Consider the following 14,792-nt stretch of genomic DNA (forward strand, 5'->3'; position numbering starts at 1 on the left):
CAAATGCTCACATTCGATGGCGTCTGGCACGTTGGAGAGGTGTGCGCTTCACGGATGAATCATGGTTCACATTGTTCAGGGCAGATGGCAGCTGAGAATGTCCCAGTTCTTGCATGGCCAGCATACTCACCGGACATGTCACCCATTGAGCATGTTCGGGATGTGCTTGACCGGCGTATACGACAGCGTGTACCAGTTCCCACGAATATCCAACAACCTCGCACAGCCATTGAAGTGGAGTGGACCAACATTCCACAGGCCACAATTGACAATCTGATAGACTCCATGCGACGATGTGTTGCACTGCATGAGGCAAATGGTGGTCACACCAGATACTGACCGGTTCTGGGTCCCCAGACCCCCAATAGCGCAAAAAACTGCACATTCCAGGGTGGCCTTTTGTTGTGGGCAGTCTGAGGTACACCTGTGCACTACTCATGATGTCAGATCAGCATCCTGATGTGGCACACCTGTGAGGTGGGATGGATTATCTCAATATAGCAGATGTGCCCACTACCACACATTTGGACTGATTTGTGACCACTGTTTGGGAGGGATGGTTATATTGTGTATCTGGAATGAATTTTAGGTCTCTACGTCCATCCCATGGGGAATGGGAGCAGTAACAAAGGTGTTGCGTTTATATTTTTGTTGAGTGTATTTGAGGAAACTTTTGAGCAGCTACTTCTATCAATAAATTAATCATCTTAATCTTCATCAATAGTAATAATGTTTTTATAGTCTTAATAATAATTTGAGAAATAGCTAATTGGGGTGAGTGATAGTAGATAAACAGTTATGTCTAACTGGCTGTCCCCCTACTCATGTTAAGGTTAACATGTGTACCAGCCAGGTTAACATTGAGGGAAACTCTTTAATATTTAATTGTTATTGAATCAGAACCTTTACTGACCTCTCGAAGTTCTTCATAAAGACTGGGTAGTCAGTGCTTCCCAACCCTGAACCAAGACACATATTTCATATTAGAAAAGTCACATGGCGCACCACCAAATGTAATTTCTTCTGTCTTACTGGCAGTTGGCATTGGCAACCCTTTTAATTAGAGCAGGTAGTTGCACTGCCCTCTAGTGGAAGAGAATGTAATTGTTCTGCCCGTTACTCACGCTGATCACTAATCAGATTGAACCAGATAATCTTCCACGGCACACCTGTCTATACTATCTACAGAACTAAAAAAATTACCTAGTAATGTTGCTTTCTCACAATTTGGTGTGAAAAGGTACTGTATGCGTTGGTACTGTTGACATCTCTAAATATATATATATATGGATTATTTTCTGTTATTGAACAGTTTAGAAACACACAGTCCAATGAATTCCTTTGATCATATCAGTCGATCGGTGGATAAGTAAGAGATCATAATGTGCATCTACGTCATTCTGTATATTTTTAATAACATTAAGAAAACACTTCTTAATCAAGGTGATTTTTTTTGTTTGTATGTAAAAAAAAATCTACTCATTTAAATCTACTCTATCCCACATGAGCATTTATCTTTGTAAATTCTGCTCTGCTGTATTTTGTTATCACTCCTGTGATCTTTAATTTAAATGTCATCATTGCACCTCTGTAAGATTGCGTGTGCCACAGTAAAAGAGGTCTCCTCGCAGTGCATCTCCTTGTGTACTACTGTGTTATGGTTGCCAGCCAAGAACAAAAGTGCTCTTGCCACAGTCCCTTCCCTGCAGGAAACACTCACCTGTAGCTTTTTGTGACAACAAACGCTACAGCAGCTAGCGAAGCAGCTCAAGGAACACTGTTCTCTGTAAATGTTTCTGGCCTCTGAAAACGTCTTATTTGAAGTGAAATTTCTAGCCTCTTGTCTGAATTTTCTCAATAACTCTGAAGTTTCCAGTTTGGGTGAAAAATTCCCACTGTCACCCTGCTGGGTTAGTTTTATTTCTTTTTATTCTGGAGTATATTTGTAATTTCTGTAATGGTTTGAAGTGACTCCTACAGACAAAATCACTCATCGAGATATAGAGGTTGCACTTACAGTAAACCTCTGCACAGGTGTAAATACAGCCAATTACATCTCTGTTACAACATGATCTTAGATAACAGATATGAGCTTTGTGCATCTTTATGTTACTGTATGAAACATAAAAATTATTTTAAAAAAAATATGACTATTAGAGCAGATGAAGCAAGTAAGGTACGCCCAAACCTAAAACCAGTCTGTCAGGATTAGTGTCGTGGATGAGAGAAGGAGGACCCAAATGCTGGACTCACAGGTAGGTAGGTGAAGGTTGGTGTTTATTGTCGATGGAGTGAACAAACAGAACAGGAGTAGGAAAGAGCTGGCTGGCTGGACGACTGACTGACTGACTGACTGAAAGACTGAATGGCTAGCTGACTGAACGCAGGCGGAAACGACAACATAACATCAATGACACGACAAGGGCTGAAGGGAAGAGAGGGCTTAAATACATGACTAACAATGACAACGATTGGAGACAGGTGAGTGAACAGCTGAACATAATGAACTAATGATAAATGGGAAGAGGACTGAACATAATGCACACAGACCAAGGCTAACACAATAAAACAGGAAGTGGAACAGGCAGTAGATAAACAGTGAACGTGAACTGAAAATACTGGGTCAACGACCCAGAAACCCTGACACAGTTAAGGTTGGAAGTATAGATGTCATTTCTGTCTCTTTTTTTGTACCTTTGTTTGCTCATGAATCAGAAATCACAACCCACTCACTTGACAAATTGCCATTTAGATTTTCTCTTCTCTTTTTTGGTTCAACAGTGAAGTTGGAGTATCTTTTTTTATGATCTAAAACCCTGCCCTAAGTGGTTCTAAAGCTTTTGCAGTAATTGTATGCATATTTCATAATGAGCAAACTGCTTAATAGTGGTTCATTGTTGAAATTCAGCAAACACCCTTAGTGTCTCCAAAAAAAAACCCTCACCCACCCACACACACAAATTTGAAGATGGATGTTCATTTAGTGCTGGCGTGAAATGGTGAACTGATGAAGAGTTGCCTTGGTGACTTTGGTCCTGAAACAATCACAGAATCTATTAAATTGGCTTGGTGTGAGCATTTTCTACGAGTGATTTAATTATTGTCTCCACAGACCTTTTCTGGGTGCCTTTGAGTTTTCAAATAATCCACCTTGGCTTTTTCTGAGTTAAATAAACATGTTTTTTTAAATAGTGTAACTCTAATCATTTAATGCACCATTTTTGTAATAAATTCATGCTGCATACAAGTATAAAACAGTGTTTCAAATCCAACTGCACAGTAACCCTTTTTATTAGGAGAGATGGGCTCCAGCAAGGACAAGAACATTTTTGGCGAATGAATAATAAATTCCATCTACAGTGTACATTAAAATGTCGGTTTCTCACTACCTGCAATGCCCCCTAATTGGCTGACCAATTAGTTTGCCATATTTATGTGTATTTATGAATTGTTTTGTTTAACCTTGGATTCATGTACCTAATATATTGATTTATGATCTTCCCAGTGACAGCTGATGAGTTGGAAATCACTTTTCCTTGTTTTGTTCTTCACAAGTTATTTTTAATCCAGGTGCACGTTGCTTAAGGCACTTTTCCTGGTGTGCAGAATTCTTAATGAAATGGAAAACTATAGGACGTGCTCTGTATGCGATGATGCAAATGATCCTTCCTGCCACTCCGAAAGTCTTACAAAGTTCCCAACGAGAGCATGTGAACGAGGAAGAAAAAAAAATGTGCAGACACATTTTTGATATCAGACACCAAAAGCAAAATATAAGATACATTGAACCTGAGCAAGTCAGTGAATATACAGTTTGACTTTAAAGTGAGGCTGTGAAGGTTTCTTAAGTTGTGTGTTTGCTTCTCTTCAGGTGAACACAGCCATGCATGAAGCTAAGCTGGTAGAGGAGTGTGATGAGCTGGTGGAGATCATTCGCCAGAGAAAACAGGTCATCGCCGTGAAGATCAAAGAATCCAAGGTAAAGTATTATATTCAACTAAATTTTTTTAAGCGTCTTTTAAGTGCAGTCTGAAATATTCAAATTCAGGTACAATCACAAATGTGGCACTGACTGATTTTTTTTAACCTTTAAGACACAAAAAAACAAAGCTAACAGACAACAATATTGGCATTTTATTAACTTACAGGGAACCTACTATGGTTCCCTGTAAGTTAATAAAAAAATAAATAAAAAGTCACTCATCCAAATGACTTCTTCACTTATCTGAAGAAATCATGAAGCAAGGAAGTCACTTGGATGAGTGACAAAACATTTCTCCCACTGAAAATGCTAAATCCAGATGAACATGCTACAGGCCATTCAGTCCTTATACGACCGTTGCAAGAGCTTGGTCCGTACAGCCGGCAATAAGTCGGACTCGATCCTGGTGGGTGATGGGCTACGCCGCGGCTGCCCTTTGTCACCGATTCTGTTCATAATTTTTATGGACAGAATTTCTAGGCGTAGCCAAATTAACATAATCAACTATTGGAATTTTTTTTCCTGAATGCAAGTAGTTGAAGTTACCAGCGGATGAGCGTGCAATACCTTCAATCTCTTGGCGACCACGTTTCATCACAAAGCAATTGCCCAGGTCACCTCAAGAAAGGCAACCTGCCTCCAAACACTCACGGCCCAACTTAGACTGACTGCAGTTACTCTCAGATTGGTCAAGGTTTGCAAATAATCGCTGTCTAATTTAGAAATTCAGAGAGGTTGCCATGATATTGTAATCAGTCTGAGTCAGTCTGTGCCAATGAGCCTAACTCATCCTGGAATGTGTCTCTTTACGATAGGGAACTTGACTCAACTGGTTGCCAAGTGACTGTAATCTGGTTATATATAATAACAAGATTCCTGAGCATCTATCCCATTTTGCAGTTAAACTGCTGTCCTGAAAGAACTACAATATTCACTTATTTAGAGTAAATTTTCAATATATGTTTTACATCTATGAGGTTCTGACTGGACTACGAGTGTAAGTAGTTAATATGAATTTCAGTATATGTAGACAGCAACAGATTTCTGGCTTTCCAAAATGTATTTAATAAGCTAACCCTGACTCTTCACTTCAGAGTTAACGAGACTGCAAGTTCACTGCACACAGTCACAAGAAATCACAAGAGTTTAAAGGGCTTGTGACATTAAAGGGAGACACTCGAGGAACTGAGGGGCTGCACCAAGGCCTAGTATAAGATAACTTAAGATAAATATGGATTATTTTGAACTGTGAATCATGCATAGCCACAGTTGCAGAGTCCAAGAATTGAAAAGAAATGTAAATGACCACAACAGGTCCCAATAGATTTAATCAGTCAGAGCAAGATTATCATCCAGATGTTGTATTTTTAGTTACTGTTGAGTGTAAAGCTGAATATTGTTTAAACTCCTGAGATAAGATCTATAGTTAATTAACTGAATGTCTGCTGAGGCAGGCAGAATGTATATTTTCCTAATAAAAAAAAACTAAACAAGATCTTTTGTTGTAAATGATGTTGCTGGGAGTTGTTAAGGAACCCCAGGCGGTGTATAAGCGTATCTCTAAAGCTGGGCTTACACTGTGCGATTTTTGGCCCATTTTGAGCCGATTTTTCAGTCGTGCAACCGTTTTGGTGATCGGCCCGATTTTGGCCTTCATCGTGCGTCGTGCATCGTGTAGTATACGTGGGGTAACGAGAAGCGATTGACACCTCACGACCAGCTCCCGATCATCAATCGCTTGGTAGTCACGACCGTCGTGAGGGTGTCACCGCAGCTTCTCACACTGCGCACGTGCAAACACATAAACGTCAGTGAAAAAGACGGAGTAGTACGGCAGTACAGCATGTGATCTGGACGCAAGCGATGGAGGCACTTGTAGAATTTTGGAAAGCTCGGATGAGCTTTGGATAGCTCATCCGAGCCTTTTCCATGTGGCCTCACAAAATCATCACAACCACAACAACCGTAAAAATAGTTGGATTTACACTGCTGCTCAATCACAGCTGCCTGATCAGTGTTTTTCATTAGCAATTTAGCAAAGTTGATGGCGGTGGTGTGTCTGTGTGAGTGAAAGACAGAGAGGGAGAGCGAGCGACAGATTACCTTCATTTTTATGGACGCACAGTTTGAGCACTCGGGTCGCATCAGAGCATCGGGCCGTATAGTGTGAGACCCTGCATCGTGACCTACGAACTTCTAACCCCTGCAAGTCAATCGTACAGTTTGAGCAGAAGCTGAATAACACGACTGAAAAAAATCGCACAGTGTATGCCCAGCTTAAGTGTACCGTACAACCAAAACGAGTTATAGATGGACGATCTTCTGCGTGTGTCATTAACTGAATCAGTCCAAGATTAGACGCATTTTTATTCAGCGTGCATAAACAAAAACAGTGATTACTGGCACTTAGAAGAGAGAGATGATGACTTCGGTGAATTCATATTACATCGTTTCATTCAGTTTTCAGCAGTTCATATTTCAAAAACTTGTGTCGCCTTGCCATCTAAAGTAAGGCAATAAGCCCGACCCACCATCACTTTGCAGAAGCGAATGAATATGAAAGCAACGATGCCGTGGACAGAATATATTTGTGTGGTTGTCTGCTTGTTTACCCAAATATACACCACATGCAGGCTTTACGAGAAATGAAAAGCACGGAGGATAAAAAAAAAGAGAGCAATAACAGTCTCTCCTCATATTTAGGCAGTCAACATGAATGCGTGAGGAAAGAATTTAAAATGGCAGGAAAGACTGTTCTGAACCTCCTGCTGCTGTTTTAGAAAGTCCACAACTAACTGCACAGACAGATACACATTTGGCTCTGTGTGTGCGTGTGCGTGTGTGTGAATGTGTGTGTGTGTGTACTCATGCCCATGTGTATATGGGTGGTTGTCCCGTCTCTGACCATGAATAACCCTTCCAGAGGTGAAATTTTAAGTGCTTGTGAAGGATCCAAGGTGGCAGAGGAGCTTCATAGAGAAATTTCCCAACAGTTAACACAAAGACTAAAATAGGTTTGTGTGTGTGTGAGACAGAGGAGTGTGTCGACAATGAATGCAGACAAAGAGCAAGGTTTGTTCTCCTGAGAGTCTGTGCCTGTAAAAGGCTCTCCAGCTGAAGGTACAGCGGTCAAATGTAGGAAGCCCGTATGCATCACTTTGAAAGGTCAAGGAAGATGAATCAAATGCGCCTTGACTAATTCAAATGTGTAGAAGAGAGCAAAGGATAAGATGAATATTGATATTTTACACAGCGACATTGCTACAAAAACACGGCTCATATTATACATTTTATGAGCAAAGTACTGAGATGGCTTCCTGTTGAGGACAGTCTCATAAAGGAAAGTGTTCAGAGGTGACTCTGCAACAGAATAACCGGATTATACAGGCTTGATCATGGTGAGCAAGGTGCTCCCATTCTCTCTCTTACTTCTTCATAATGAGGTCTGTATCTTGCAGAGGAGACTCAGCAGTCATACTTAATCTCTCCCAGCTCACACACACGCACATAATAAAAAACAACAAAAAAACCAGACTATTCCCACGGCCGGGTTTCTGTTTGTGTGTTTTTGTCATATGACTTCCTGTCTTCCAAGCATCTATTCTGCCGCTTTTCCGTTATCTTTTCTTGAAAACTGTTCAAACTCCAAGGATTAACAATGCAAAACTCTTTTAGTGTTACATACTAGCTTTTTTTTAACACAATTTTTTTTTAACGATCTCATGGGTCATTTGAACTTCATTTTAAAAGCTTATGCCTGGTAGGGACTCATCATAAAAACAACAGCATTACTGTTGTTGGCACCACTTAAACAACCTGTCTCTGTGTTTATGTGACAAGTGCCTCTTGTGAATGTGCAAATATAACATTTGTCTCTCAGAGCCAGGTCAGGATGGATGGTCGACCTTACAAAGCCTTTGGCTTTGGCCTGTTTTCAGTGCTGTGGTTTTGTTTATTCTATTTCTTTAAAAGCAAATCAAGGCTGTAAAACTTTAAGGATCCACATCCAAAATAGTGACTGATGGCTGGTCATTACTTGTAAAATAGCGCTTCATGCTACCATGACTTACAGATGACATATATTCCCACAGCATCAGCTGGATTTATCTGTTGTTGAGATTCTGTCTTTTTGTATGCAGTCATATCCTGGTTTCATCTACTTTCAATGATAAACAGTATGAAAGACTGATGAATTTGTTTTAATGGCCACCAGGGGATTATAGCTGTAGCTGCAAAAATACCTACAGAAGACTATTTAGTAATTTAACCATTATGCCACTGCTAAATGTTAGCTACAAAAATATGTTTTTCAATCAACTGGAGTGAGAGAAAACATATTATTTTTATAAGCCATTAATAACACATTGCTTTGTTTTCATATCTATGATTGCACTTTAAGAAAATTCAGCCTCTGAAAAAGTTTTGACTCAGTAAAATGATAAAAAAAACCAACTTTAAATATTGTAGCATCACCTCATAAGTATTAAAATTATATTAGAAGGTTCAATTTCAGCTTTAAATCACGAACTGTAGGCTTCGCACAAAGTAAGAGACACACACACGAACACACACTCAGACCGTGCCATATTGTCCATTATTTTGCAGGAGAGAAGTAATCATCTCTAAAATTGTTGTTTGCGGCCTATGTTGCCAAATAACAATTCATCCTTTAAACCTCCTCTCGCTTCTCCTCTCTTTGCAGTCAACAACCTGCTCAAATGTCATTTTTAGTGACAAGAGATTATGGCGGACTTAGTGCAAGTGCAGCTGAGATGTCAGTTGAAAACTCCATTAAGACTCCAGCTTAACGAGACTTCTAAAGCAGCAGCAGCAGCTTTTCCAGCAGCGAGAAGGAAAGTGGACTTTAGATTCCATGAAAACTTTTGATGGTGACCTTTTAGCCATGTGAACTTTAGTTTTGTTTAGTGTTAGAGAGCAGCACGGTGGCACGGTGGTTAGCACTGTTGCCGCACAGCAAGAAGGTCCTGAGTTCAATTCCACCATCAGGCCGGGGTCTTTCTGTGTGGAGTTTGCATGTTCTCCCCGTGTTTGCGTGGGTTCTCTCCGGGTACTCCGGCTTCCTCCCACCGTCCAAAGACATGCAGCTTGTGGGGATAGGTTAATTGATTAATCCAAATTGTCACTAGGAGTGAATGTGAGTGTGAATGGTTGTCTGTCCCTATATGTTAGCCCTGCGACAGACTGGCGACCTGTCCAGGGTGTACCCCGCCTTTCGCCCCATGACAGCTGGGATAGGCTCCAGCGCCCCCCGCGACCCTGAAAAGGATAAGCGGAAGCGAATGGATGGATGGATGGATAGTGTTAGAGATTCAAATTAGCCTTAGCCTGAAATTATGATGCGTTCAGTGCATTAAGAGACTTAACTTCATTCTTTGCCTTTAGATTCACAGATGATTTATTTAATCATTTAACAACACTCCACGCTAAAGCCGGTATTGAATTCTACAGTTGCCTCTTGCTGGCAGTCTCAGCGCTCACAAAGACCCTTTGTTTTGGTTTGTTTTGGTTTTTTACATCAAACTAAGTTCATTTCCAGGATCAGGATATGAGCAGCAATAAAGATAAACAGATTACTTTCATTTCAAATTTGCTCATCGTGGTTTTCCTTTTGCTCGGTGGGAAATGACATTAAAGCACACATGCTAACAAATTACAGTGAAAAGGACTTTACAAACCGTGCTTGTGTCTGAATCCTGACCCGACAACGTGACCTGACTTGATTCGCACAGCATGATGCTTTGTGATGAAAATGAAGCAAATTATTATGCGGTCCAAAATCAGCAGTTTCCTGTTTGTCTGCGCTGCTACATTTGAATCATGCGCACCACGTGAATGCACAGTAGATGCGCTTACAAGGTGCTTAAAAGACGAGCTCGATGTCTCTTTTGTTTGGTAAGGTAGGAGGGAAAGAACTGTGACTTTTACAGCCAGTAGTGTCTCATCCATTTCCTGTCAGGCCTCGTTTCACAGTTTTTAAACATGGGTATGTATGCACAGACTGGTGCCCCTCATCCAGTGACCTAGAACTATCTGCCCTTTGATTGTGCAACATGATATTAAGGTCAATGTGAGCATAGATCCAATGGGCTCACTTAAACTCAGGCCCTCTGCTTCTTTTTCTCCTTTTTCCTGTTGGTGCATGTCTCAGATAACTGTGTCTATGACTGCGTTTCTGTGTGGACTCCAAAGTTTTATTGTTTTTTGTGAGTAGATAAACATCCTTAATCATAAACTCTAATGTCATCTGCTAATTGCTTCTGCACGTTCAGATTCTTCTGTGGATATAACATTTGATCACGCTCGGTCGTATGTGTTTGAATATCTGCGTCTGTTTTTCTTTGGTTATAAAACTTCAGTTAACTCTGCAATATGGAAAGTTCACCGAGCAAAAATCATCTGAGAGAGTGCTGTCTTTGTGTCAATAATGTGTGCCGATGTGGGAAGCAAAGCACAATTGGCTTTTTTTAGTTACTGTCAAAATGAATTAAAAAAATCCACCAAACTGAAATTATTGGAGTGCAGAGGAGGGCTCTTTTTTCTCTTTTTTTCTTTTTTTTTGGATATAGAGAGAGTTTTGAGATCCTTTTTTCCTGAATTTTTGCAGTGAAAGGCACACAAGTTGCCCTGAGCAAATAGAAAGTTATTTTCAGTCCCAGAAGATGAACATAGAAGATCAATAACACCAGTGAACTACTTTTGTCTAAGTTTTGGAGATGGGGATTAGAGACATAGAGTACGTGTCAAGATTCCCGCATAGTAAAAGAATGTCGAATGTTTTACTAGACCAGGTGCTGGCAATGTCGTCTGCGTTCTCTTAGCTAAATGAAAAATTTAAAAGTCGAGTTATCGAGAAGGGCGATGTATTCCTTCAAGGCTCACAGTGTGCAAATGAAAACGAACCGCGTGTGTCGTAACGTGGCAACGTGTGCTTTGTTTGTTCCAGGTGATGAAACTGCGCAAGTTGGCTCAGCAGATTGCAAATTGTCGCCAGTGTTTGGAGCGCTCCAGTGCCCTGATCACACAGGCTGAGCAGAGCTTGAAGGAGAACGACCACGCCCGCTTCCTTCAGACTGCCAGAAATGTCGCCGAAAGGTAGGTGGAGCGGCGCACCGACTTATACCACCTGCCTGTTGCAACAATATGCTAATTTCACTTCATTATAGCTATTAATAGTCCAGACAAGTGGGAGGCTTTTGACAAGTCATCCTGACTGGGGTTTTTGTCTCGCTTTTTCCGTGTGGAGTTGTGTCATCTTGTAGCAGGCTGCATGATAGTTGTCAGAGTATTTGGCAATAAGTCTTTGACTCTTTAAATCCAAACCTCTGCCCTACAATGAGTTTTCGATTTTTACCTCTGTGAAATCCACTTGAAGGGGCTGCTGGTGAAATCAGCATTTTATCAAAAGTCTTTGGCTCTTGCGATCAATGTCAGGCCTCTGTTGAAAATCATCTATCATTTAAGGGCCAGCTCTGCAGTTTTCCTTTCAACCCTCGCACTTCTGTAATACCCTCATTCCTTCGTCGTCCTCCTCCTGTAGATATTTTGCTCTGTCTCTTTCACAAAGACCTTTGCAAAAGCCACGGCTAGCACACTATCTTTTATTTGGCCTCGGCTCCACTTTTCTTTCAACCACCTGGCCGTGCGCTTTATTGACTGACTGGTTTCTCTTTACTGAGGAACTGAAGTCTTAAGGACTAGTGCTGATCTGTCCTCCACTCTGCACTGCTGTGTAACCCTGCCAGCACTGTGGTTCTGGCTGGCTCCTGCCACAGACAGCTCACTGATGCTCAAAGCAGAAGTAGGCACAGGTTTCCACAAAGCTGTAGAGACTGTAGAGTAAGTCTGTCAGTGCATGTCTGCTTTGAGTGTGTTTTGACAACACCAAGGCAGACATTCTGAGTTGGATTGGATGTAGACATTTATTCTGAGACTATGAATTTCATGTTTGTATTCTTTTAAATTTTTTCCCCTCTCTTGCCCTTTTCCGTGTCACTAATAATGTCTACCACCTCTCTCCTCTTGCCATCTCACCTCACTTCTCTGCTCTTATTTTTCCATCTCTTCATCACCTCCCATCTTTTCCTGCTCCATCCCTCTTTTCCTCGTCACCTCATCGGACCTCTCATCCCTCCTTCTCTACCATTTACTTTGCTCGCCCCCGTGTCCTGACAACTCAAAAGGGTTGCAATGGCCACGGCCTCCTCGCAGGTGCTCATCCCAGATGTCAACTTGAACGAGGCGTTTGACAACTTTGCTCTTGACTTCTCCCGAGAGAAGAAGATTCTGGAAGGACTAGATTACCTAACAGGTAAATTCACATCCTGTCAAATCTGCAGTAGATATGTTAACAGTCGTCCTGCTGCTGTCTTGGTTTTGTTTTTGTTTTTGTTTTTTTGATTCACTGTTTCAAAGAACAAAACTGTTCTCTATAAGTTAAGAAAACTATCCAGCCTTGTCACATAAGCCCTTTTCAGACATGGAAAACACAACTTTGCTGACTTATTCAATTCAATTTTATTTATATAGTTCCAAATCAAAACAGCAGTCACCTCAAGGTACTTTACATTACACTGTCTTCCTTTCAGACAGCAAAGTCATCTGGCCTTAAGGAGCAGCAGATTAACTCAACAAATGCTCATGCTTTCTATGACAGTTACAAAGTATAAATTATCTAAGATTGTGTTGGACAAAAAAGCACAAAGGAAGCTTTTCTAACTCTGCTCTATTTCCTCATACATTGTTATCTTGTACTTTGATCTTTGTGAACCCTGATCTCATATGCCATCTGTTTTTGGATGTCAACACCCTCTCTTTAATTAAAGTCTTCATTGGCCAAAACAAAACACAGGCTCACACCTGTTCAGAAGTTGTGTTCGTTTGTGTGCTATATGGCTCCATGCTATTCAGACTTCTCCACGTTGAATGGGCTGCCTAAATATTAATAGGTCAGACCAAGAAAGGGTGTGATCACGATCTTTACAAAAGTGACCGGGGTTTTCATTCTGACACAAAGCCAACACATTCATATGCCCTCAGATAAATGAAAACGAATGTCTGAAAGACGTTATGAACACACAAAACTCCCCTTTAGAAAGACAATTACCTCGTGTCCACTTAGTGTCAAATTCAAGTAGTAAAAAGTTTATGCAGCTGTTGAGACGTATTATATTTCTGAGAATTAAGACAAAATGACTTGATGACGCTTTCTAACATTTATTTTATTTGATCGTGTTCTTGTTTCCTCCACACGTAGCTCCCAACCCTCCATCTATAAGAGACGAGCTGTGCACCGCCTCCCACGACACCATCACTGTTCACTGGACGTCTGAGGACGAGTTCAGCGTCACCTCCTATGAGCTGCAGTACACGATCTACACAGGCCAAACAAACTTCATCAGTGAGTAACACACACTCAATAGAGGGGAAGAGTAAAGAACAAGGCAGAGCAAACTCATTGGACATGATGCTGTCTCACAGTAACAAGGTCCTAGGTTCAAATCCACCATGTTCCAGGTTTCAGTGTTCTCCTCACGTCTCTGTGGGCTCCCCCTGGATATTCCAGCTTCCTCCCACAGAACGAAGTGGGGTTAGGTTATTTGATGATCCTAAATTGGTTGTCTGTGTTAGCCCTGTGACAGATTAGTGACATGTCCGGGGTCTACCCTGCCTTCCAACCACCCTGAATTAAGTGGAGATTATGGATGAATGGATGCTAACTGAAACTGAGCAAAACTTTAGGAGTCCCATGGATTTTTGCATTCTCTCACGTAGAACCATCCACAGTTACTTTCTCCCCCAACCATTTTTCGGATGAGAGGGGACAGCTGACATGCTGCAATAGTTTTAAATCAATTTTATTGGCTGACTTTTTACTAGTCCCCCACATCTGAAATGAATCTGGTGCCACTGGCTGTCACATAGCCCTCCCATTGTTTATGCGTTTCTTTTCATGCACTGTGCATGATGCACTTCACTTGACTTTGACAACTTCTCTTCGACTGCAGTTCTATGGACCACTGACTGCACGATACTTTCACGGACTGCTTCTGCTCAGGCTGTTCATTCTGTTGCACTTCCTTCCTTTTGCTGTTGCCTAGCCACCAGCTCTAATTTCTTCTCCATTTAGTTGCATCCTCAATTACAGCCCGTGTTTGTAGCCTGGAATTGTGTGACCCTGCTGCTGTTGTGGTATTATAAGAATCGTCTAGTTTTTATCATAAAATATATATAAAATGTACATCTATCTACACAGAAGCACTAAGCAAACCATTTTCACTGACCTCTCTTCGGGTTCAAGAAACAAAGCACTGCAATCATTTCAGCATTACTTAGTCTTATTTTGATATGTTCAATATTTTATACCAGCTGTGTTGGATAACCTGGATTTTTTTTTTGTCTTTTTTGTTTTCCATACTTGTATTTTTAGAGAGATGGAGCTGAGTTATCAAGAGTACTCCTTATAAAATAGGCCATACAGTGCATACTGTAACACAAGGGGATGCCTGAGAGAGAATCACATATTTTTTAAGCAGTGTGAAAACTCAGCAGACACAAAAACTGAAGATCATAGCTTCACAGTTTTAACCTTCCCCATTAATCCTCAGTACCCCAATCCCTGTATGAGTACCATATTTTTTATTTCAGGGCTGTAACAGTACAATGTACTTGTGATATTTCCCAAACATTTATTCTGCTAGCAGATCAAAGTCGGCAAGAATCAAACAGATTTAATCTAACTAAACACGACCATGATGAAAGTGTTTTGCTTTCAGTGCTTTTCCCGTTAGAT

General features: G+C 41.0%; 1 protein-coding gene across 5 annotated transcripts in view; it reads left to right on the plus strand.

The window, feature by feature from the left end:
• Positions 1-14,792, plus strand: part of mid2 (midline 2) — a 177,496-nt gene that overhangs the window by 131,310 nt on the left and 31,394 nt on the right. For all 5 annotated transcript variants that reach the window (XM_085362898.1, XM_085362880.1, XM_085362872.1 and 2 more), the window contains 4 exons: positions 3,872-3,979; positions 10,947-11,095; positions 12,184-12,311; positions 13,257-13,400. In XM_085362898.1, the coding sequence (XP_085219024.1) occupies positions 3,872-3,979; positions 10,947-11,095; positions 12,184-12,311; positions 13,257-13,400 (529 nt within the window). The remainder of the gene's footprint in view (positions 1-3,871; positions 3,980-10,946; positions 11,096-12,183; positions 12,312-13,256; positions 13,401-14,792) is intronic.

This window comes from Diplotaxodon limnothrissa, linkage group LG2, assembly GCF_057381915.1.
Source record: "Diplotaxodon limnothrissa isolate DT_005_m linkage group LG2, D_limnothrissa_male_GT1.1, whole genome shotgun sequence".
NCBI lineage: Eukaryota > Metazoa > Chordata > Actinopteri > Cichliformes > Cichlidae > Diplotaxodon > Diplotaxodon limnothrissa.